General features: G+C 44.6%; 7 protein-coding genes across 7 annotated transcripts; 2 read left to right on the top strand and 5 right to left on the bottom strand.

Annotated features, from left to right (window-relative positions):
• Positions 1-71: 71 nt before the first annotated feature.
• Positions 72-3,061, bottom strand: CANTADRAFT_136472 (protein phosphatase regulator). Its single transcript, XM_020206272.1, has one exon. The coding sequence runs from the start codon at positions 2,849-2,851 to the stop codon at positions 263-265; it is 2,589 nt and encodes an 862-aa protein (XP_020067320.1). The 5' UTR covers positions 2,852-3,061; the 3' UTR covers positions 72-262.
• A 210-nt stretch (positions 3,062-3,271) lies between these two features.
• On the top strand, positions 3,272-3,700 carry CANTADRAFT_4224 (uncharacterized protein; the record flags this gene model as incomplete). The annotated part of the gene is made up of 1 exon (XM_020208900.1): positions 3,272-3,700. One exon carries the CDS (start codon positions 3,272-3,274, stop codon positions 3,698-3,700), a length of 429 nt encoding a protein of 142 aa, XP_020067319.1.
• A 445-nt stretch (positions 3,701-4,145) lies between these two features.
• ERG25 (methylsterol monooxygenase) lies at positions 4,146-5,066 on the bottom strand (the record flags this gene model as incomplete). The annotated part of the gene is made up of 1 exon (XM_020209164.1): positions 4,146-5,066. The coding sequence occupies one exon, from the start codon at positions 5,064-5,066 to the stop codon at positions 4,146-4,148; it is 921 nt and encodes a 306-aa protein (XP_020067318.1).
• Positions 5,067-6,777: 1,711 nt separating this feature from the next.
• OPT1 (oligopeptide transporter) lies at positions 6,778-13,990 on the bottom strand (the record flags this gene model as incomplete). The annotated part of the gene is made up of 2 exons (XM_020208899.1): positions 6,778-9,695; positions 11,665-13,990. 2 exons carry the CDS (start codon positions 13,988-13,990, stop codon positions 6,778-6,780), a joined length of 5,244 nt encoding a protein of 1,747 aa, XP_020067317.1.
• Positions 13,991-15,106: 1,116 nt separating this feature from the next.
• Positions 15,107-16,456, bottom strand: CANTADRAFT_4221 (rRNA (cytosine-C5-)-methyltransferase; the record flags this gene model as incomplete). The annotated part of the gene is made up of 1 exon (XM_020208898.1): positions 15,107-16,456. The coding sequence occupies one exon, from the start codon at positions 16,454-16,456 to the stop codon at positions 15,107-15,109; it is 1,350 nt and encodes a 449-aa protein (XP_020067316.1).
• Positions 16,457-17,855: 1,399 nt separating this feature from the next.
• PRK1 (serine/threonine protein kinase) lies at positions 17,856-20,027 on the top strand (the record flags this gene model as incomplete). The annotated part of the gene is made up of 2 exons (XM_020211424.1): positions 17,856-18,137; positions 18,162-20,027. 2 exons carry the CDS (start codon positions 17,856-17,858, stop codon positions 20,025-20,027), a joined length of 2,148 nt encoding a protein of 715 aa, XP_020067315.1.
• Positions 20,028-20,169: 142 nt separating this feature from the next.
• HDA1 (histone deacetylase) lies at positions 20,170-22,855 on the bottom strand. The gene has a single exon (XM_020206271.1). The coding sequence runs from the start codon at positions 22,742-22,744 to the stop codon at positions 20,312-20,314; it is 2,433 nt and encodes an 810-aa protein (XP_020067314.1). The 5' UTR covers positions 22,745-22,855; the 3' UTR covers positions 20,170-20,311.
• Between the last annotated feature and the right edge of the window lie 74 nt (positions 22,856-22,929).

Genomic DNA, 22,929 nt, shown 5'->3' with positions numbered 1-22,929 from the left:
CGGCCACAGTGTGCTACAGAGTAGAGGCTGGCAGAGTAAAGAGAGAGTAATACGGATGGAAGGGTGGGTCTTGTATATTATATTAGGTTGACCAACTGAAAAGTGAATTATGCTAGAATAGAAGTTAGTACTGGAGTGTACGCATCAACGAAAAAGGCCACCGTTAGCAGGCTTATTCAAACACTCTAGAGTAATATCTGTTTACTCTAACTACTATACTCGCACCTCAGTTGCGTTTAATTGTGCATATTCTCTGCTGTCATTACAACAACTTGCTCTTTATCTTTGTGAACCGGTTCACCGGTACTGAAGCTGTAGCTGTGGCCAGGTTGGGATCTTCCCCCTCGTACTCCAAATGGTGTCTAAATGAAATACTCTCCTCCCGCTTGAGAATTTGGTCCTTCTTTTTGAAAGCATAATTAATAGTCGGACTTCTGAAAACCGCAAAGTTCTTGAGAATTCTATTGGAGTACTTGGAAGGAGCATCTTCGGCCTCGGTATACTCTGCCACACCGGTGAAACGCACCTTCTTGGTAACTCCACTGGAGTTGGTGGAAGAAGCGGACGAGGCATATGTAGACTGATTTGGTGATATGTCCGATATAGGAGATGATACGCTATTGCGCTTAGTATTTCTTCGTGTGACCTGGTCTCTGCTAGGTCCAATTTTGGTTAGAGGGACCGTTGGAACCAGTGTACTACCAGTAGGAATGGGAACACCCGACTTCACTGGAGCTGGAGAAGTAGCAGGAATTTCTTCATCTAAAGATGAATGTTCTGTAGGTCTTCTCAAGTTAGTAGCACTGGGGTTGTTAGGGTCAAAAGTCACAGATGTGAACTGCTCTTTCTCCTGTGTCATCAACGAACCCGTCCTGGCTGCCTTACGAAGATGCTGTTGCAATCTTTGATTGGCACTCATTCTGCTGACGGCCTTTACTTTCTCATCCGAATCTTCCTCGGCCACGGCCAATAATTGATTCTGAACTTTACTTGAAGAAGTAGGTGGTTTCTCAGCTGGAGTAGGAACCGGAGCCGTTTTCCTTGTTAGCGATGGAGACCTTTTAACTGCTGCTTTCGAATTTCCAAAACTATTGTTCAATGCAGAAGCTGCACCGGATGCCGCATCACTAACAGTGGGTTGTGAGTTGGACCGACGACGACCAACTGGCGAATCCACTTTTTCAGTTTTTTCAGTATCAAGGTTCGATAATGAGTTGTTCGAGTTCAAGAAAAGCATCGAATTAGGTCTGGGACGAGTGGGAGACACTTTCAAACTCGAGTTTGAAGTCGGAGGTATGATCAATGAATTTCTCTTGGGGGAACTAAGCGACCCACGTCTTCCCAACGATATGGAATTATTACTGTTGACACTTGAAACAGATGACGAACGAGAAGGTCTGGTAGAGTGTTGAGGGGAATCACTAAAGTCCAATTTTTTCAACTTTTTCTCAATACCTTTTGTAGAATTATTCACCGAAGGAAATGCTTCCGTGACCTTCGGAGAGACAGAGACAGCTGGACTACTTGCACTGGCAACACTAATTGCAGGAGGTTGGTCATTGGATTTCACCTCTTGGAGACTCTGGTAAATATCCACCAAATTTTTCCTTGGTAGTTGATAGACTTTTCTAAAACGCAACTCGGCAGTAATCCAACTCATTCCAAACTCCTCAAACTTCTGAATATTAGACTCAAGTATAGTACACGTTTGACTTGCAAAATTGCTGAAATCATTAATTGTTTTGAGAGTCACTTCAAATCTAGCACTGGGACGAATAAATCTTGTTAAATTAGCGATGACGGTTCCATTTTTCTTTGCTGAATTAAAAATATCTTCCATGCTGTTCAAAATGTTCAGTTTGAAATATACCAGATTGGAAGATTGAAACAACAATTTTTGGTCTGTCAAATGTTGGTAATTTGATAAGTAAATCTTTCTGCCAAATTTCCTAAAGATAGAATACAAGTCATTCAACCTTAGGGTTAACAAGAATATCTTGTGAAGGGAATACTTGTGATCAGGTAAGCTCCGAATGTTGGTCTTGATCGTCTTATATCTAAGAATCATTGGTCTCAACCTGTCCAAATTAGCTTGCAAATTCTTGGTAATTAAAAACAACATCTTGAAATCCATATCAACAAGAGTGGCCTCTATGAAGTTCTCATTTTGCAATAATTGGTCATCTCTTGGAATGCTGAAAATAGTGTCCTTCAAGGTCAAATCCACATCAGATTTGGAGTCGAATAAGCTGTTTTTGATTAAGGAATCGAGCTTATCATAATAATTCAGAGGAAGTGGCTCTCTGGAATGCAGGGCTTCTACTTTAGCCTGGGAAAATCTTTTCTGGTACCCTTGCAAACATGTGTTGGCCAATATTTCCAAGATCTTCAAGCACTTTAATGCCGTAGGAATTTTGGGTATTTCCGATAAAGGCGTAACATTTGTATCCTGGTGGTCGTATGGAATATGAGACACTGCTGTGGAGATGGTTATCTGGGAGGTTTTGACCAATTTGAAACTGGCCAACAACTCTAGTCTGGCCTGGAAGGCGCTATCATTGATGGAGAACAAGCTTCCTGTCAAAAGCACGACATAATGGATTAGCGGAAGAAAATCGAAAATCTTAACCGGTGGCTCCGACGCATTGGCATCCTCCACAGAATCTGGCTTGGGAGTACACTTTAAGATTAGTTTCTGGATGCTGTCGATAACCAGCTCAAGTTTGATTATGGAGTATTTGTACTGGAGGATCTTACAGTCGAGCGAGGTGATGTAGTTGGGTCCCTGGCTTTCTGGGGCGGGGACGTGAATTGGGGAGGATTCGGGACCGGCCATGGTGGAAGTAGACATATTAATGCTGGAATGGAAGAATTGAAGAAACGAGAGCACGCGGTGTCAGCAAACGAGGTCCACGGGCGAGAGTGGTGAAGGGCAAGCAGCTAGGACGCGCAATGGCCGGCTTCTTCGAGCTGTGGTCGCGTGGAGGGTTGAAGATAGCAAAGGTGGTTGGCTATCGTCACAGTGCGGGGATTGCCGATGGCGAGTTGCTGGACAGACGTGATGGACCAGCAGTAAGGATGGTCACAGCAGGCCAAGGAAGATGGTATTGCAGCAGGCGGTGGAGGCAGCACGAAAGTTGTGATGGGAGGGTCGTAACAACAGAGGAGGGTTGTAAGTCGTCAGAGATAAGTCATGTGACCAGGAATAAATCGTCTCCACTAGTGCGCCTGAAGAGCCTATCCACACTAGAATACACTCTAGACCATCAGCATGTCGTCAGTCCTTTACATAGTGGGAGGCGTCTTGGTGCTCCACGCCGCATACTCGTCGATGGAGTTCCATTTGCTCGCCAAGTCGATGCACCAAGAATGCACCTTCACCACCGTGCCCTCCGACATCATCCACGAAACGGTATACGGACTTGTGTTGATCATATTGGGGGCCATCCGGTCGGTGAGGAACGAGGTGGCATACACTGTGGAGGGCAGTGAGTCCAGCGAGGGTGCATTGAAGGGGATCAACATCAACGTGGCTGTGAAACAGGACCACGAGTATCTCAGACCCATTGAAATGAAGCGAGCAGTGGCAGTCAGCGAAAGAATCGGCTTAAACGATTACGCAGAGTTCGAAAGCAGAGTGGACTTTGTTGATCTTGTTGAGAAGAGAAAGGAGTTCAACCAATGGAGTGAAGCTCAGTGAGCCCACGATGACGCAACGTATAATAGTTATTTAAACCGAATTTATGATTCATGGAATCTTTGTAGCCTACCTATGTGGCGGATCTAGCCAAGCAAAGAAGCTCATTCATTCAAGAATGATAGTGGGTATCGTAAATTGATAAGCACGAAATATATAACATACTGATTAATACGAATGAATTATCATACCTAACTCTGAAGCAAAAACCGTGGTGTAACGATTACCGGAGCTGGATTCAACCACCACCGTAATCTAGCAATGTACAGCAACCAATTCCAGTATAGTCCGATCACCTGTTCATGTCTTGAAGCTGTCTATCATCTACTTCTACATTTATACCTTCTGGATGATTTCTAATATTAACATATGGTGCCTGGTAAACAGCCTACACCATCCACACTTGAAAAGATTATAGTATTAGTTCCTCTAGCTCTATAAATATGGATTAGATACTCTTCTTTTGAGCGGCTTCGGCCTTGAGCTTCATTCTAGCTTCTCTGTGGGCCTTAGCTTCAGGTCCAGCCTCGGTGTCCAAAAGGTAATCCCACCATCTGAAAGAAGAGGCGTAACCACCAACGAAGTAGTGGTGGTGCAAGTCGTGGTGGTCGGCACCAGCCCAGAATGGGAGGAAGTTGTGCAATGACCAAGGGAATTCATAGCCAGAGTGAGAGTCAATGGCTTGGAACAATCTCAAGGTGATCCAGACACAGATGGTGAAAAGATGCAAGTCTCTGGTGAAGTAGCACCAGACAATTGGAATACCGACGGTACCCAAACCCAACAAAAAGACTTCGACTGGGTGGGCGTACTCAGCAGCCAAACCAAAAGGAGCAGCGTATCTGTGATGTTGCTTGTGAATGTACTTGTAGAAGACACCGTAGTGTAAGGCACGGTGGAACCAGTAGTGCCAGGTGTCTTCAAGAACGAAGAAAACTGCCAACTGTAAGGCCATGGTCTTGTAGGTTGGGAAAGGAATTTCGTAGCTAATACCAATGTACTGGCAGAGAGGGTGGAAGAACCAGATTGGGAAAGCCTCGAGAACAAAGTGGTGAATGAACACAGACTTGAAGCATTCCCACTGTTCCTGAGAGCTTGGGAGCTTGGTATCTTGAATCTTGTATTTGTTGAAGAATGGGATTCTGTCGATGATGAACCATGGCAAACTTCTTCCAAAGTAAACCACTTCGTGGACGAAGAAGAAGATGCATCCGGTAGCGAACAAATCGTTACCAATGTAGTAGTAGATACTACCCCAAATCTTCTCTGCCAAACTCAAGTTTGGCAACTTGTTGAAATTCTGGAAGACACCAGCCACAGTGGTGGCGTTTTCAAAGCTGGAATAGTCGTGAAAGACGTGACTAACCATGATGACAGTTGGTAGAGTCTTACCTAGCAAAATGTGGAAATACCAGAAGATCTAGACGATAAGTGCCCAACGATTTGCTCTGCTTATATACAAAGGCGTGGATCTTTTCTTTTTCTGCGCTCGCCACGACTCTGCCCGATTTGTAGCCACCGCGTTCGTTCAACCTCGACAATAAACGACGGGAACGAGATCGTATAGCCCAAAGGCGATGTGCCTGCACACACGTCTCGGCCTGGGAAAATGACGGCTGTTCCATCCTCGGGCTTAGTCCGCCTTCCACAACGAGGGAGGCTCTGCCATTCCTTGTGTGCAGCGATGAGATGGTAGTTGGACAAGACAGCGAGCGTGTGATAACTGCATGTTGTCTGTAACGTGCAAATTATCCTAGTTCCAACCGTCAAGGCTGTGGTTGGGCAATATCTACACCAGCGGGCTTTGAACGGTGACAGGTTCTGGCTGGAGTCTGAGGCGCGTCGAGCGGACTTCTGATTAGGTTAGGGGGTTTTTTGGTGCCTAGGGGGCTCAGCAATGGTTGGTCGTACAGAATAGTAGACAGAACGATCTTATCTGTGTTGGGATCACATGTAAGGATTAGTATGGCATGTATTGGTTCGTACCGGATTGTTCAATGTCAACAGAACTGCTAGGGTCCGCCTTGACGGTCAATATCAAGCCAGATGTCCTGAAGAGGCCCAGGTCGTTCCACCAGCAACAAAGACTATACGGGCTGGACACTTTCTCTCGCCTTCCCCTATGCCGTACGATCGTACCTGTCAACTTCGGTTTGCCCTTATCTTGAGAATCGTATCAACTACAATGGATTGATTTTTGATATGTTCTCCCTCAAACACTTTGAAGTGTTAGGATATGTGTAGTCTGGGGTTGCTATTTCACTAGTATCACTTAGATTCTGAACTATCCTTTAGGATTAACAATGTGCTAATTCCTAATTATTCCATCTTCAGAACCAGTCAAAAAATTTTGTCCAATGGGGCAATTGCAGTGATGTTTGACAGATGTGTATTGTAGTTGGACTTGTTAGCTTTACTGCTCAAAAGGCTGTCTTCGGAAGCCAAGCATCGAAGTTAATTAGGTCACTAGTGACTTGTCACAGGACCGCTTCCGGTTCCTCAACCTCACACCAAGACAAAAAAATATACCTATACTCTGGCTAGGAAATCGCACAAACCTCAAGGCACAGTATTGTCATAATAGCTAGCCTCATTTGCAACTTAACTATTTCCTCCCTAGAAATATTACAATAAACCTCTAGAGAAAGCAATAAGTCCTACGTGAGTCTCGAAAATTTGATTACTATAAAAAATGTAAAGTGATCCGTCAGTGACGGACATTTAAAAGTATATGCAATTAATAATTTTGTTAGCAAGCGTCGAATGTGTTAACCAAAGCACCGCCCCCCGCAGGCTGGATTTTCCCAAAGTGTGACTACAGTGTCATTCCACTGTCATTTTCACTTCGACCTGGCTGTATTAGCAACAAATATAACCAACAATTATAACCAACAATTATAACCAACAAATTTAACCAACAAATATCACCAACAAATATCACCAACAAATATCACCAACAATTATAACCAACAATTATAACCAACCTATCTAACCAACCAATTTAACCAACTAATATAACACTTGAAGAGTCTTTTTTCATGTCTGTTTTTAAACTCCTTAAATAAACCAAAATCAACTTATTATCTGAATAAAAGCCATGAGACAATGCTGAATGCTGTCCACAAGCCAAGTTGTTGAAACCGAGGAAACGAAGTCTTTGAAACCACACAATCCACCATAAGCACTAGCAACTGGAGAACTACTACTACCATCATACCAAATTCAATACCACTGCTCGTTGCATACCTAGGCTCGAGTCCCCCAACTCTTGCCTCGGTGTATGCCTCGGAGTGTTTGATCCAGTCCAACTTAGGTTCTGGATTTAGTACATTCTGGTGAGTAGAATCAAGTTCAAGTGCATCGATGGATTGTTGGACCTCTAAAAGGAAGTATGCATCTTTGGAGTTTCCCTCAAAACTTGCTGATGTATCGACAGGCTTGAAACTTCTCAAGGAAAGTTTGGTAGGCGATGTGGACCCATTCGAGAAATAGTCTAACTTTATGATTGGAGAACTTCTCACACTAGCATCAAGACCCTGGAACTGGAGTGTACTTGCCTGCTCATTGGAAAATAAGGCGAGACCGTTAGGGAAAACTTGAAGATAATTTTTGGTTACAGAAACGATATCTTGAGTCTCAAGATGTAAGTCTGATTTCGTGAATAATTCTTTCAGATCAAATGGTATTACGCCTTCATCATAATCTGCCTCGGGGTTCTCAACCAAGTTTGAAGATCTAGGAGAAAGTTGGACATCAACCTCGTCAGGGACGTCTGTGCTCTCAGCCATTATTTCTCTCTTGGGAATACCCTCCAAAACATCAACATGAGCGGTGTAATCAATTTCACACAAAGATCCAAAGTTCCAGGACATTCCAGGAGTGAAATTCATTCCAGAATCCAGAATGAAGAGGTAATAGAATAAGTAGGCCTTTAGAATGACACTATTCTTAATGCTCCATACAAGAAGAACAACAAGAATTGTAATCATAATATCCCGAAGGAACTCAAGGCTAGGATGGTTTACCTTTCCACTGGAAGCTAAGTTCATGGGAAATTCAAGAAGGTGTTCGCCAGTTTTTTCGACCACCCCTTCTAATTCAGATCCCGTCCCAATGAAATCATTCTTGCTAGAATAGTTTTCCTTCACGAATGATTGTAATTCAATAAAATCTTGTGGAGCAGCATCGGAAAATTCGTTTGTGTTTGCACAGCCTTCTAAGTGAACTGTTTCAATTGTACCGCCTCCTCCAAAAGCGTCAGTCGCTGCATCAGCTTCCAACTCCAATGGAGGTAATGAGCAGACATTGCTCTGGTTGGTATCCTTCCCTCTGTCTGGCATATAGGTAATGTCTTGTGCCTCGGCGCTGTTTGTGTAACTTCCACTGGCTGCTAATTGCAAAAGGATTTCTGCAGTCTCAAGAACCTCAATACTATGAGTGTCTGCCTCATTAGACTTCGCTAGCATGGTACTTTGGGCAGCATCTGCATCGGGTTGGTTAGTCATCTCACTGTCCGGTATTTGCATAAGAGTTTTAGTAGCTTCAGCGCTAGAATTGGTAGCCATCCCAATGTCAACCAAGGGCGTGATAACTTCAACTACTTCAACTTCATCAAAGCAAGGACTAGTGACCATCCCAATGCCTAGTAATTGCGTAAGGGTTTGGGTAGCTTCAACATTAACGCAAGTATCGGTTGCCTTTCCATTAGCTTTAGCTTCGAAGTGCGTGGCGTCTGCATCATCTTCAGCAGCAACGCTGGGAGTGTCGACCTCTTCGGTCGTCCCTAAGTACAAATTCAATTTGACTTCTTCAGCATCAACGTCAGGCGTGTCGACCTCTTCGACTTCTTCAATGGTCTCTAAGCGCAAGACGAATTTTACTTTTTCATCATCAACTTCAGGTGTGTCGGCCTCTTCGACATCTTCGATGGTCTCTAGGTCCAAGAAGAAATTTAATTCTTCAGCATCGACTTCAGGTGTATCGGCATCGACAGTGTCTAAGTGTAAAATGCCTGGATCTTCTTCAGCAACGTCAGGAGTGTTTTCCTCAACAGTGTCGAAGTGCGAAGTGTCTGCATGAGTGTCGAGCTCATCGGTCTCTAAGTGGGCAATGTCTGCATCAACTTCATCATTTGTTTGGTGTCCCTTTTCATTCTCCATGTGTTCAATAAAACAGGAGGATTTGGCCTTTTTGGCCTTTCCGGACTTCTTTTTGTTCTTTCTGGCCCTGCTCTTGGAAAATTTAGGTGCTCTAATGTTTAAACAATCATTAGGATTAATCATGCGAGCAAAAGCAATAGACTTGATTACACCAACTTCAACAGCTGTTTCCTTCGAAACTTCAGTAGCCACAATTGGCTCAATCATACCAGCATCAACTTCAGTAGCCTCACTTGGCTTTTCCATACCATCAACAATTTCTTCCCTCGAAACATCATTTGCCACTTCCATACCAACATGAACATTTGTTTCCTCCGAAACTTCAGCAGCCACAATTGGCTCAATCACACCGTCATCAACTTCAGTAGACTCACTTGACTCAATCATACCTTCATCAACATTTTTTGCCTTTGCAACTTCACCTGCCACAAACAGCTTTTCCATACCAACATCAACATTAGTTTCCTCCGAAACTTCAGCAGCCACAATTGGCTCAATCATACCATTATCAACTTCAGTAGCCTTGGTTGGCATTTCCATACCAGCATCAACCTTAGTTCCAGTTTTCTTGGAGCGTTTCTTCACAGTGTAGCACTGCTTCTCGCGCAACTTGGAAGCTTCGCTCTTCGTTGGAGAGCTTTTCTTTTCAAACAATGCTTCAGCCCAAGTGGGTGCAATTGCACCAGGGGTTCTGCTCTGGTGAGGAGCCTTCTCTTCAAAAGAGGAAGTGGTCATGTTGAGACGACCACAAACACCATTGGCCCATTCCTTGTTGGAAGGAGGGACAGCCATGTTCTTCCCAACCAACTTCTTGGAGGGAAGAGCAGGAAACTTGTCAGCTTGGTGNGATGGCACTCCAGTAACCTTGGCTTCAACGCTAGATCAGCGGAGCCGCTCACAGAAGGCGATTCCAAAAGCTGAGGAGACCCCGAGGTCTTAACCGCATTGCCAGGCAACGATGGTTCAGAGCAGGGACTGGTAGTATCTCTATTCATAGACATTGCAACGTTTTATTTGCTGATCGTAGGAAGAAAGATTTGGGTAAAAGGGCAGAACGATTCTTGTTTTACATAGTAAGTATATAGTACACAGACACAGGAGCGCGCCTTCCAGATCCTTTGCTCTTTTGCAGCTAACCAGCAGATCCCATTTATTCTTAGTATTTTTCGTTCTATGGATCTCGCGAGATCTCTGATTATACCCTTATTATGGGTGCAAAAAATGCGTGGTCGCAAAAACCTCCTGTCAGTCTGCAGCTTTGTGTCAAGATCATAAACGCACTGAAGTTTCAACCCAGGATTCTGGGTGCAAACGGGCTTAGATAGATGAAGTATATGAGCTGGCAAATTGCAGGTTGTTGTAGAAGGCTATGTAAGCTGCACGAATGTAAGGTTCCTTGCATGCCTCACACGAAAATTGAAACCTCTGCAGCATTGACAGCCTTAACAATAGCATCAAAACTTTTAATACAGTAATATACCTGGCAAACCACGAAAATTTGGCTGGTATAAGAGTTTAAGATAACCATAAGATGGATTACGGTCCATTATTAAACATTAAACTCCACCTATCTTTCATTCCTACATTTTCTCATCTTGATCGACAGTGCTTCCAAGCATGGACCGTTGTTAGACCATCCAGGCAATCAAATTCCAATTCTATTGTAGTTATTGCTCGCATAATGGAGCAGGCGGAATGACAAGCAGGTTGCTAAAATCTGCAGATGCGTGCTTTTGGATTCAATACACTGTTTATAACTCAGTTTGACCACCCAAAGGGTAACTGGCATTTAGTTGCCAGTGAGAGTCTACCTCTGACAATCAAAAGGGGGCAACTCAAGCTGATGGATTGGGTACCTGCATGCAAACTAAGTTAACCAGCAGATGGTTTATGCATTGACATGATGCAATTCAGCTCTACATGCATTCTGTCAACTTCAAATAAGTCATGCACAGAAGCTTGGATTCGGATCGCACATCGGGGTCTGCCAGGTACATTGCATTTATCATGTTCCCCCATTGAGTACTAGAGTAAACTGCCAAAGTGGTATCAGTAGCTGCGGAACTAACCGACTGTAGAACTAGCTAGTGGATAAGAGCTTTGATACGGGCCCATACTCAGCCTCTACTTGCGGGTTCTTTGGACTCTTCTTGCTTTGGGCTTTGTCGATCATCTCTCTGTACTCCTACTGCAGAGAAGAATGCACTAGATCATAATACTTGACGCCAAGCTGCAAGCGAAACACAGCTGAAAAACTGACACAATACATGCTTTAGATTGCTCACATCGCCAGTTGTATGGATTCCGTTAGGGGCCTGACAAAGCATTTATGGACCAGGGTGGCAATGCTGCTATCTACGGGGATCATCGTTACACATTGCAGACATCAGCATCTGAATACTTGAATTATCAGGAAGTCAACTCAAGGTCTCCTACAAGGAAACTAGATGGATTTGCTACTTGGAAACTGAACTTCTAATAACAGCTATTGATCCCATGTTCAACGGCACTGTGGCCGTTAGCCGAATTAATGACGAATGCGAACTCAATTTGCAAACAAATCAAAATTCCCCAGAAAGTATATTCACACATTGAAAGACGAAGACATTACGCCAACACGTACAATCTTGGGTATTAAGCGGGTGCTCCGTGTCAAACATCAGGAGTTTAACAATGGCGATCCATACAAACTACATTCAATAGATATCTGAGCTATTTGCTTATTAGGATTAAACTCATACTAGGTGACAAAACTTCACAAGAGAGAATTAAATTAGATAATTTTGCAGGTTTACCAAGTGGATGGACCAAATGATTCACCAGGTGCCAATGGATGTCTGATGGCTTTACCGTTAGCCTCGAGGGTGTCGATAACAGTGGTACCCCACCAGGATGGCATTTCAGTGTTCGTTAAGTTCAAACACAAGAAAATAATCAACAAGGACCAAGCCAAACCGATATCCAAACCGGCGGACAAGGAGTAGTTATATTTGGTCCACCAGTGGAACCACTTTCTCTTGACGAACCATCCAAAGAACAATCCGACAGCACAGTAGGATGCATAGTTGTATGCGGTGGCTGGTGGAATTTGTCCAGTTCCAGAGAAGAAGACTGGCCAGTTCATCCATCTAATTGGAGAGTTTGGCCACTTCTTCAAAATGAGCCACGAGACAATTGGAAGAAGGGCACCAAGAATGAAGAAGAACAATAACTTATAGTAAACTTGACCAGGAGAGAATTGACGTTGTGGTCCGATAACACCCCAAATGATAGAGGAGTTGAAGAAAACAGTACCTCCGGGACAAACGTAATTGTTCTTTTGATCTGGAGCACACAAGTCTTCAATGGCACCATAAGCCCATCTCAAAACAGCAACTTGAACCAAAGAACCCCAGATGGTAGCAGCAAATTGAGCAGCAAACAAGGTTCTTGGAGCGATCTTCATGTAGTGACCTAACTTCATGTCTTGAGCAAAGGTAACGGCTTGGTTGTTGGTAATGTAACCGAAAGTCTTGAAGAACATCATACAGAGTGGCTTACCTGGAACCATGTAACCGACAAGGAACTCGGTAATAACGTTCAAACCGACAGCGATGTTAGTTCTGGCGTAAATGACACCGACTGGGAGCAAGAAGAAAACGGCAATCAACAAAGCAACAACCAAACTCCAAATTGGCATTTCAGTGTTCCAGACTCTGATAGTAACGATGGACATTGGAAAGAAGATAAGGAAAACAATAAGGTACCACCATTCTGGGACTGGAGTGTATGCTTTCATCAATCTTTGATGGACATCTGGCTTTTCTTGTTGCTTGATTTGTTGGATGATTTCTCTACCATGGAACAAAACAGTGTGCACAATGGTGGAAGTGATGGCAGCGAAAGACAAACCGTAAGAAATGGCAAAAGTTGGAGCCAAGTAAAGTTGAGAGTAGGATTCGTATGCAGCTTGGTTGAAAGTCAAAGTCTTTCTGTCAATAATTCTAGAGACATTGTAACGCTTACCAAATCTGTCCCAAGATGAAGCAGAGGAAATTGGCAAGTATTTAGAGTACCAAACATTGGAGTAAGCAATGGCTGGAACAATAATCCAGAAAATGATGACAATGGAAGAAAAGATAGTTGCAATGGTACTCACAGGTGGAATTAATGGAGAACCAACGTAACCAGCAATGGCGTTCCAGTCCAAAGCAATACTGTTAGGGAACATACCTAAACCAGTAGATGAACCAAAAAGTTGACCAAGAATAACGTTGTCTGGCTTGATCCAAGTGATCCAAGAGAAACTGGACAAGGCTGGGAAAATGAAACCTGGGAACCAGTAGTAAACGAAAGATCCAATAAAGACGAAAGTAAAGAATAAGAGACGAGAAATCTTCCAACCATCAGCTGGGTGATTTTCGTTAATATGCATGTTGGTTAAGAAAGTGGTGGTAACCAAGTTAGATGGCCAAATAGCAGAAGATGGCTCAACCAAAATCTTTCTGACAGCACCACCAAAGGCGAAACCAATACATTGGGTACTCCACACAGCAAGAAGGTCAAATCCCCATCCGAAATCAGAACCGTAGAATCTGTTTTGAGAAAGCAAGATATCAGTGGTGTAGGCTGGACCAGAACTGAAGGAGACGTTAGCCATAATAGTGATAAGGGTGTGTTCCTTGATGTTGAAAGGACCTGGGTTAAGAGGCATACCAAAGATGTTAATGTTAGGCATACACCAAGCCCATAATCTACCCATTGGCCAAGCCAAGATGGATGTGACGTAGGTGGTAATGTTGAAAGATGGTGCGTGCAATGAGAACAAAAGATTCATACCACAACCAAGGGTGGTCAAGATCATACCAATGACCCACATTCTGATGGTGTTTTGTGGAAGGGTTGGGTCATCAGTGGAAGGAACGGAAGCTCTGACTTCAGCATAAGGAGAATCATCTTCAACAACAATAGCTGCGTAATCATCATTAAGAACATCACTGAGGAGGTTGGAAGTGACTGGGTCAAATTCCTGGGACTTGGAGACAGCCAAGTTAACTGGGAGCTTTTCGTCACCAGATTCGAAGTCTGGGTGTTTGACAACGGTGACTTCTTCGTCGACCGATTTGCTCTTAAGCAAATCCTTAATCTTGTCCATTTTGATTAAAGAAGCCTATAGACAAGGTTGAAAAGAAAAGCTAAGTGGTGCTTAATTGCAAGCAATTCCAACACTATTTATACAAGCTACCCCAATTCCACAATTTTGCCGACATTGATAACAGAGTTAGTATCGATATCAATCTTCTGAATTAATTATTTTAAATGCACGCTGTGCATTTATTTTTTTCCCCATTTCTTCTTGTCCTTCTAAAGGGCTGATACGGTGCATGAGAGTTTAGACTATTGGAATGGAATGACACACATTGGCGAGCTGAATAGCGATAGAGGTACCGGAAGAACAGGACGGCATCACAATCTATTGAGGCATTTGGCGTTGCATTCCGGGCAAAGCCACTTCCCGCTAGATCTGGACTAAAATATCCAAAATGTATTATGAAAGATAAGGTAATTGTTGAAGCAATCCGTTTGAGGAACGGCTCCAAAATTAAACGGCACACATTTTCGGAAGTACGGGTCTCCGCATGGAAAAAGCGGAGAGTTTGCCTGAGTATCGGAGGACGATCGCTAGGCAATTGTGTGTGGGGGCCTTTATCGGGCTCGTAAACCAGGGCAGGACCGCCAGCTGACTGGAAGGTGTGCCAAAAGTGACGTCCATCAAGCGCGATTCGGGCCGAATTAGCTTTTGACATACTTGGCGGTGCGCGCTATTATTAGCGGCATTTGAGAGAAGGCCGCCAGAACCAGGGGATATGGGCCCATCGGCAGCTACAACCAAGGGTCTGGTGATCTTGGCGGCCCACAGTTATCACGGTGACAACACTCGCTATCTACCCCAATCCCCGTGATCGTGCCATCTACGAGCGGCTCACCTAATTTCCTCACTTGACAGCTGACAGGAGGAAATTCTCGGCGCTCCATTGGATGATAGATCACACCGGTGCATTTCCGGCGTGTCACAACAAAGGCCACTAGTTTCATGGCCCGCGCTCAGCACACAGGCCCTTACACAAAAGCCCTGATTGTGCACAACCAGTGGTAAGGCTAAATAATACCATTAATACTATTATTATACTCGATACTTATGCAGAGGAATCCAGATGGTTTAGCCAGGGCCACCTCGCCAAAGGGCAGCCAGCAACATACGAGGCGTCCGCTAAGCGGTGGAGCGGGGCTCTCTGGTGAAGCAGGCCGCAAAAAACCCGATACCTCCATCCTCTTTGGGCACGGCCCTGACGCAACCTCCCGCCAACTCCTCCATCTTGGCCTCATCGCCGCCGGCCACCGCGGAGAATTCCTCTTTCCAGCCTCTGCGGGGCCACTTGGGGAGCACCCGGTTGCGCAAATCCAATTTCCAGCCCTGGGCCTGCACTTGCAGATCGCTGAGTAGGTCCACCACCACCCGCTCGTTTTCGTGCGGGTGGATGGAACAAGTGGAGTACACCACACGGTTGGCGCCAGGAAACAGCAACGCATGCTTGACTATCTTGAACTGGAACCCCGCCAACTTGGCCAACCGTTCGGTATCGATTTCTTCTTTGTCCTGTTCCTCAAGGGCACGACCAAAAATGCCTGACCCACTGCAGGAAGGATCGACGGTTAGTCCAGTGACCAGATCAAAGTCCGAAGGGTTTGTAGAAGTGAAATCGGCATTCGTGATTTGGATCAACTTGCGCTGGGGGCCAGTGGCCTTGTCGCACATGAGCTTGAGCACCTTGACTCGTTTGGGGTCGCGCTCGAACGCATACACCACGCCGTTGGCGGCTACGTACGAGGCATTGTGGGTGGTTTTGTTGCCGGGAGCGGCACAGGCGTCGATGATGTGTTGGTGAGGCGTGTAGTTCAAGATATGAGCCGGGAAGCACGAGGCCCGATCCTGGATGATGATCTGTCCGTCGAGATACGCCTGGGTGGACGTTATCTTTTCGCGCGGGTGCACTCCGTACAAATGGGGGATGTACTCGTCGTGGTATATCACTCCTGGCTGGCAGATCTCGTCTATGCTGGACACCCGTTGGAGCGCACCGAACCAGGGCTGGCTGGCCACCGCAGCATTGTCGCACCTGATGGTGTTGATCCGGAACCACCTGACAGGGGTCTCGTCGCCGTCAGCCTCCTCGGTGGGCAACTCAGAAGCTGCCTTGACTTTGTAGCGCAACTTGAGCTTGGTGAACTCGGCCTGGAGCCGGGTGCGGTGCTTGAGAAAGGCGTCCTTGATAGGATGCTTGCCCAGCTGGATACGGCCCTTGGGCGAAAACAACAAGTCGTGCACGAGGAGCATCAACAACTCCTCGCTGACCTTGGGCTTGACCATTTGCAGCTTGATCTTTGACTTCCGTATCACCTCTACAATGTAGTCCTTGTACTTGAGGGTGGAGTACACCACGGCAAACACGTGCTTGGGCGAATTGGTGAGCTTCTTGTCATTGAAGATGCGGGACTGCAAGCTTCCGTTTGTCCTGCCGTTGGGCTTGAGGAACTGTTCGGCCTCGAAGTAGAGCTTCATCGTATGGTGGTTGCCTAGCTCATCGCACACCCATAAATTTATTTGCTTACATAATTCATGGTGTGAGCTTACGTAATAGAAGATTGGCGAATCCCCTTCTAACACAAACGCCTGCCGTGCAGCGAAGAATGCACCCGCAGAATTTCCTGCTCCCGGTATTATCATACCTTGCATGTCGTATTAACGATCTTGCCGTATCCGCCCGCTATCCCGCCAGGTACGGAGACCGCCGTTCCCACGAGAGATTGCCTAACCGGGCCGCATGAACCACCTCGTATTAAACGGCACATCCTTCGGAGTGCCTTTTGCGGTCCTACTAGCGGCAACTGGTAGTGGTAATTACAACCGGTATCGCCCCTGGGTGACCTTACATGCTCCGGGCCGGTAGCGGGGTTTGCGTTCCAAGGTGTAACCATCGTTTGAGAGCCACACTAATAAGCAGCCAGGAACTATAATAACATGAAGAATCAAAGCAAGGGTTCAATAGCCGAGTGCATACCCCAATACTAACATTGTACAGTAGTGTGGCTTGAAACTAACTCTTTATTAGGTTCAACGATTTCAAAAGTAATTCTATTCCCCAAAGAATTTCCTCTATGCTTTAATCTTCATGCCGCCAATGTATGGACGTGACTAGAGTGATTCCATCTTTTCGATTGTATCGGGTTGGATAACCATACGAAGATAAAATAAACTAGATATGTAAGGCATTGGATTGAAGCGGTGAAAGTGAGTCACTCTTTGTTAGAATAATTTTATCTCTAGTGAACTCTTCGGATTGAACTGTCTTTTACTTAGTTTTGAAACTACATGAAATATTGAGGAGCACTATTTAGGGTCACCAACAAAATAAGAAGTGCATCGAGAGGTACATTGCTATCTGAGCTGAACATTAATGGATGATACATCTGCTTAGTAGAGGCGTGATATTCACTTTGCTAACTAAGAACATTGAGAGGTGATACATCTCGATAGTGCGATAGCAAATACTGTTAATTATTACGATTGACTATTTCCGTTGTCTCGTGGCATATTACGTCAGCGCTGATTCAGCCGCAACTGCGCCCATCCATCCCCACCATGCCAGGTATCACCAGCAAGGAACAGGCCCCGCCGTTGCTTCCCCGCAGCCCCCACGAGATCTGCCCAGACATTTTCCACCGCTTACTCGCACCCCTTGCCTGCTGCTTAGCATTTGTCCCTGCCTTGCCAATATCTCCTACTACCCATACGCCTGTGTGCACTACCAAGCGTGATCAAGAAAATCACTAGTTACGTAACGCCAACACCAACCCTAGGCACATCACCAGCCGATCAAACCCCACAGAGCGGGCCTCCCATACCATCTTACCTACGGCTCTTCGGCTTCTACTGCCATCGAATCAGCCACATATCCCCTATGCCAGTCCCTCCTCCGAATGCCTATGCCAGTGGCACCAAGTTGACTGTGGGAAGTCACAATGTGTCCATTATCCAATACATCTCCGAAGGTGGGTTTGCATATGTCTACACATGCACAATTGACCCGCCTTTTCACGGATCGTCCATCGCCTGCTTGAAGCGGGTGGTTGTCCCCAACAAATGGCAGTTGACTTTGCTCCGCCAAGAGGTGGACGCCATGAGACGTCTCAGAGGCAACAAACACATAGTATCATACATTGATTCGCATGCATCAAGACTCGCTGCCGGTGCTCCTGGTGGGCAGAGCTCCAACGGAAACTCGACGGACCAGCAGTACGAGGTGTTCTTGCTCATGGAGTACTGTGAAAACAACGGATTGATTGATCTCATGAACACCAGGCTTGTGGACAAGTTGACGGAACCCGAGATCCTAAAGATCATGTTTGAAGTCACTATCGGTGTTGCCATGTGCCACCACTTGGATCCTCCATTAATTCATAGAGATATCAAGATAGAAAACGTGCTCATAGACTCCCAGGGAGTATTCAAGTTATGTGACTTTGGCTCATCCGTCCCCTACATTCCCGCTCCAAAAACCCCCCAGGAGCTACATGCTACGAAAGACGACATAATGAACCACACCACTCCTCAGTATAGAGCTCCTGAGATGATAGACTTATCCAAAGGTTTTCCCATAGACGACAAACTGGACATTTGGGCCTTAGGATGTTTCCTCTACAAGCTATGCTACTACACAACTCCCTTCGAGCTGCCTAATCAAAAATCCATGGAAGATTTGGAGCTTGCAATTCTTTCGTGTGGGACAACCTTGAGATTCCATGATCGTCCTGGCCTGATGTTTTCTCCTAGACTAAAGAACATCATCAAATGCTGCTTCAGAGAAGACCCCAGAAGGAGGCCTAATGCCGTGCAATTGTTAGGAGAAATTGCTCAAATGATGGGTACTCAAGTTCCTAGTGTTATTCCATACAGTGTCAAACATAGCAAGCTCGTCACCGAAAAGGAAGACCAACCCAAATTGCCACTGCGTCCACAGGAAGATTATACTAAGCACCATCTCAAGAACAACAAGCCTGCAGATCCTTTCTCTTCGATAGATAAGCTGAAATATTTGAAATCCGCAACCGTGAATCTCCCTACTGTTGGTAAAGTGCAACCAAGACCAAAGTCTACCTACTCCACTCCCAAGAAAGAAAATACACCTGAGGCATCGAGACCAAAGAGTATTTACTTGAATGATAAGCCCCAAAGCAAATCCTCAACTTCGATACAGAATTATGTCCAACAAGCATTACACAGAAGCAGTGATGATCTTGGACATAGGTTGGAAGATGAAAAGGGTAGTATGTTAGAATTCTTGAGGAGTAAAGAAGAAGAATCACATAAAGTGAATTCAAGGCAGAATACAGGAGGAAGCTTCAAGGCCTCTTTGAAGAATAATTTAAGAAGAATAAGCACGGGTAACAGTATCAACGAAAATCACACTGGACATGACCAAACAAAGTCGAGGTCTAAAAGATCAAGCATTACCTCTATCAAACAACTTTTAACTGGAAACAGTTTCAGAAAAACTAGTAGTAGTCCTGAAGAATCAATGACTGACAAGCAAGCTCCAGAACCAGCTAAAAAATTGTCAATACAAAGGAGAATGCAGTTGTTGATGAATCCACAAGAAACGACCCCAAGAACAGCTGAAGGTTATGGCAAATATACGGAAGTTAAAGATGTTGATGATATTGATGCCATCAATAGTACCCAATATGTTTCAAGTTCCGAAGAGGATAGCCAATATAATGGGTATAGATCAAAGAATTTAACTCCTCCTAAAGTGCCAGATAGTTTATCCACAAGGAAGTTAAGACAGAAGGTGCCCGAGGCCCCTCGCCAACCAGTACAGAAATCTATCTCAGTATCAAGTGTTCCGTTGGCAAAGGGCATACAAACTAGTATTCCAAAACCCTCCCTGAAATTGTCTACTTCTTCTTCGTATAAGAAGGTACCTCCCAAGCCTGTCAAACCTAAGCATCTTAAAACGGGACAGTCAGAAATCGATCATAACAGAAGGCTCAGCACTTCCAGCGATGTATCGGTTCCAGACATTGACGACTTAGAAAAGCAATTTTCTAAAAGATTCCCTAGTTACGTATAAGCATTATAGTATTCGGCTTCAGTCCTAATTATACATTTATTGATAGAGTACAAGGTATAGAAGTCATTTGGGAGCGCTTATCCGGCAGACTTTCAAACGTAATCAAGATGATGGTTATTCTGAGTATTGTTGTAAAGATGTAACAACATATCTGTAATGTCTTTTCATTATTGTAGTTCTCTGCAGATTTCGCATACAGTCAAAGAAAGCGACTAACCAGTTAAATCATGCTTCGGGTAAAATAAATTTGTCAGTGCAGTAACAACTTCCCTTGGCACTTTCTTCTAGCTATTGGTATCACTCGAGGAGTAATCCTCGATCGAATCAAGAATGAAATCCATCCCTTCATCAAACTTTTCATTTATCACATCAAAAAGTCCATCGGCATTGGCTCTCAAAACTCTACCGAATTTTCTTCTTGGTCTTTTACTTCCATCGTCAGCACCGTTTGCTTCGGATTTAACAGATGCCCCTCTTCCAATAGTCCCATTGGTACCCTGCCAACAAGCATTTAGACAACTCGTAAATACCACTGAATTTTGATAGTACCAGTCCACCATTGATTCATCCATTGCCAAAACTAATGACTTCAAACTAGACCTTCCTACGAAAGCAACCGTACCTTTAACCAACTCCTTGATCTCCTGCGATGGTCTCTTTCCATACAAGTGGACAATTGATTGATAAGCATTACCAAATCCGACGAATACTAGCTTCTTCAATTGGGAAAAGTATGCTAAATAATTGTCCCAGACGTACAACAAGAGTTCTTGAGCAAAAATGGTTGGGTTATAGCTTCGAGATTGCCCTGAAGCAGAGGAGCCTGCAGGAATTGGAAATTGATATGAAGGAATATTAATATCAATATACCCAATATTGTCGTTAGATTGCGTGGAATCATTATTTTCGGTCTCCTGTTTTATTTTGGCCATAATCTGAGTCAAGGGATGTTGCAAAACGATTGATGAGTTTGCCTCTATATTTCCATTTATTGGGTTGACATTCGCCCAAATATCAGGAGGATCATGGATAGTTAAAATTACAATAGAACAGTCATAAATGTTAGGACTTGCAACAATAATATCATCCAAGTTTGGCGGCAAGTCATTTGTAAATGAATTAGATTTTTCATTGGCAGTAAATTTTGGAATGATGGGAATGCTAATGAAGGAATGTCTGTTGAATAAGTCCGACAATTGATGAGACCGTATTGGTTCAGCTATATTCACAAGATTATAACTTTCATTTTCATTGGACAAATCATAAATCTCATCAAACGACTTTCCTGGTAAGCCCTGTTTCAAGGATTTCCAGTACTTTGATTGAATCTTCAAAACCTCATCGATAACTTCGATTGTATCCAAATGGGGCTGCAACGAAATTGTGTCCTCCGGTACTTCACCCACCAAAACTTTGGCAACACCTAAAGCACTCTTACTAGTGGAGTCTAAGTTGTATCCACCTTCTAAAATAACTGCAACCTTACCCTTGGCTATTCCCTTCAACGCATGTGTCATGAACCCATAGCCTGCTGGTGTAACGTGACAGCCACCAATTATATCACCATCGGCAGCATCAAAGCCAGAACTGACAATGGTTAAGTCAGGATCAAATTCTGCAATTATGGGTAAGATAACTTTGTTAAATGCATAGACGTAATCACCGTCATGCACGCCAGAACTTCTCCAAGGAATGTTGATATTGTAACCTTCACCCTCCTTTTCACCCACCATGTCTGAGCCACCAGCTTTTGTTCCTGGATAAAACCTACCATTCTCATACCTGTGAATCGAAATATACAACACCCTTGGGTCATCATAGAATGCTTTTTGAGTACCATTACCATGGTGGACATCCCAATCCACAATAACAATCTTGCGGACTGACTCGGGATATGACTTAAGAATGTTTTTCGCTGCCACTGCAACATTGCTAAAAAGGCAGAAACCTCCTGGAGTATCGGGCTCGGCATGGTGGCCTGGCGGTCTAACGATTGCAAGGGAATTTTTCACTTTACCTTCGATCACTGCCTTACAAGCCTCGATTGTACCACCACAGGATAACTTGGCCGAAATGTAGGAATCGTTATTCACGTAGATGGAGTCTCCCTTTTCTGTTTCCTCCAACAATTGTTCTCTATTCATCAGTTCCGTCGATTGAATGTACTGCAAGTGCGCCTCGGAATGTACCTCCAATATCTCTTCTGCAGTAGCCTCCCTGATGGGAATCTTTACCATCAACGGACCGATATCTTCGGTACCAGCCAAGGAACTATCCTGGATTAACCCAGCCTCTGCCAACCGTTTGTATATCCTGTAAATACGGCGAGGATCCTCTGGGTGGGGATCTATGTACTCGAAATAAGAAGTGAATATTTTGGCGTGGTATCTCATTCTGACATCATAAACCAATCCCGTCTTGAGAGGACTGTAAAACAATTGGGGCACAGTTGGTGGAACAACCACGATTTGAGCGTCTTCCTGTGCTGTCCCGTTGGTTGCGTCAATTTGTTTGGATTCTGTGTCATTCTTGTCATCGCCGTTAGCGGGCTCTTCGAGCTTCACCTTCTTCGGCTCCACCCCATCTTCGGTAGTGCCATTCTCCTCTGTTTTGACCGTAGTATCTGGTGCTGGCGATTTAGGCTCTGTGTTTTCGCCATTCAATTGCTCATGACTTCTCTTCTTCAGGTTCTCGTCCATGGCGTCTTGCTCGGACATCTTGCAGAACCCTCGTTGGCGTGATAAACAGTGATAAGTGGATTTTTTAGTCGAGGTGGTCTAGGTGTAACGTGTAAAGCTAAACACATGCAACATGCAAACCGTTGGCGCTGGGCCGACGTAAAGTGCAGACTGTGCCTAATGCGGATGAATCGCTGCTGAGCCAGGAACCATTCAGTTGCGAC

Source organism: Suhomyces tanzawaensis (genome assembly GCF_001661415.1).
Source record: "Suhomyces tanzawaensis NRRL Y-17324 unplaced genomic scaffold CANTAscaffold_1, whole genome shotgun sequence".
Taxonomy (NCBI): Eukaryota; Fungi; Ascomycota; class Pichiomycetes; order Serinales; family Debaryomycetaceae; genus Suhomyces; species Suhomyces tanzawaensis.
Note: the sequence above shows the minus strand (reverse complement) of the source record. Positions and strands in the feature narration are given on the sequence as shown.

Coding starts and splice junctions, on each gene's coding strand:
- HDA1 (XM_020206271.1), bottom strand. CDS start 22,744: ATGTCCGAGCAAGACGCCATGGACGAGAACCTGAAGAAGAGAAGTCAT.
- CANTADRAFT_136472 (XM_020206272.1), bottom strand. CDS start 2,851: ATGTCTACTTCCACCATGGCCGGTCCCGAATCCTCCCCAATTCACGTC.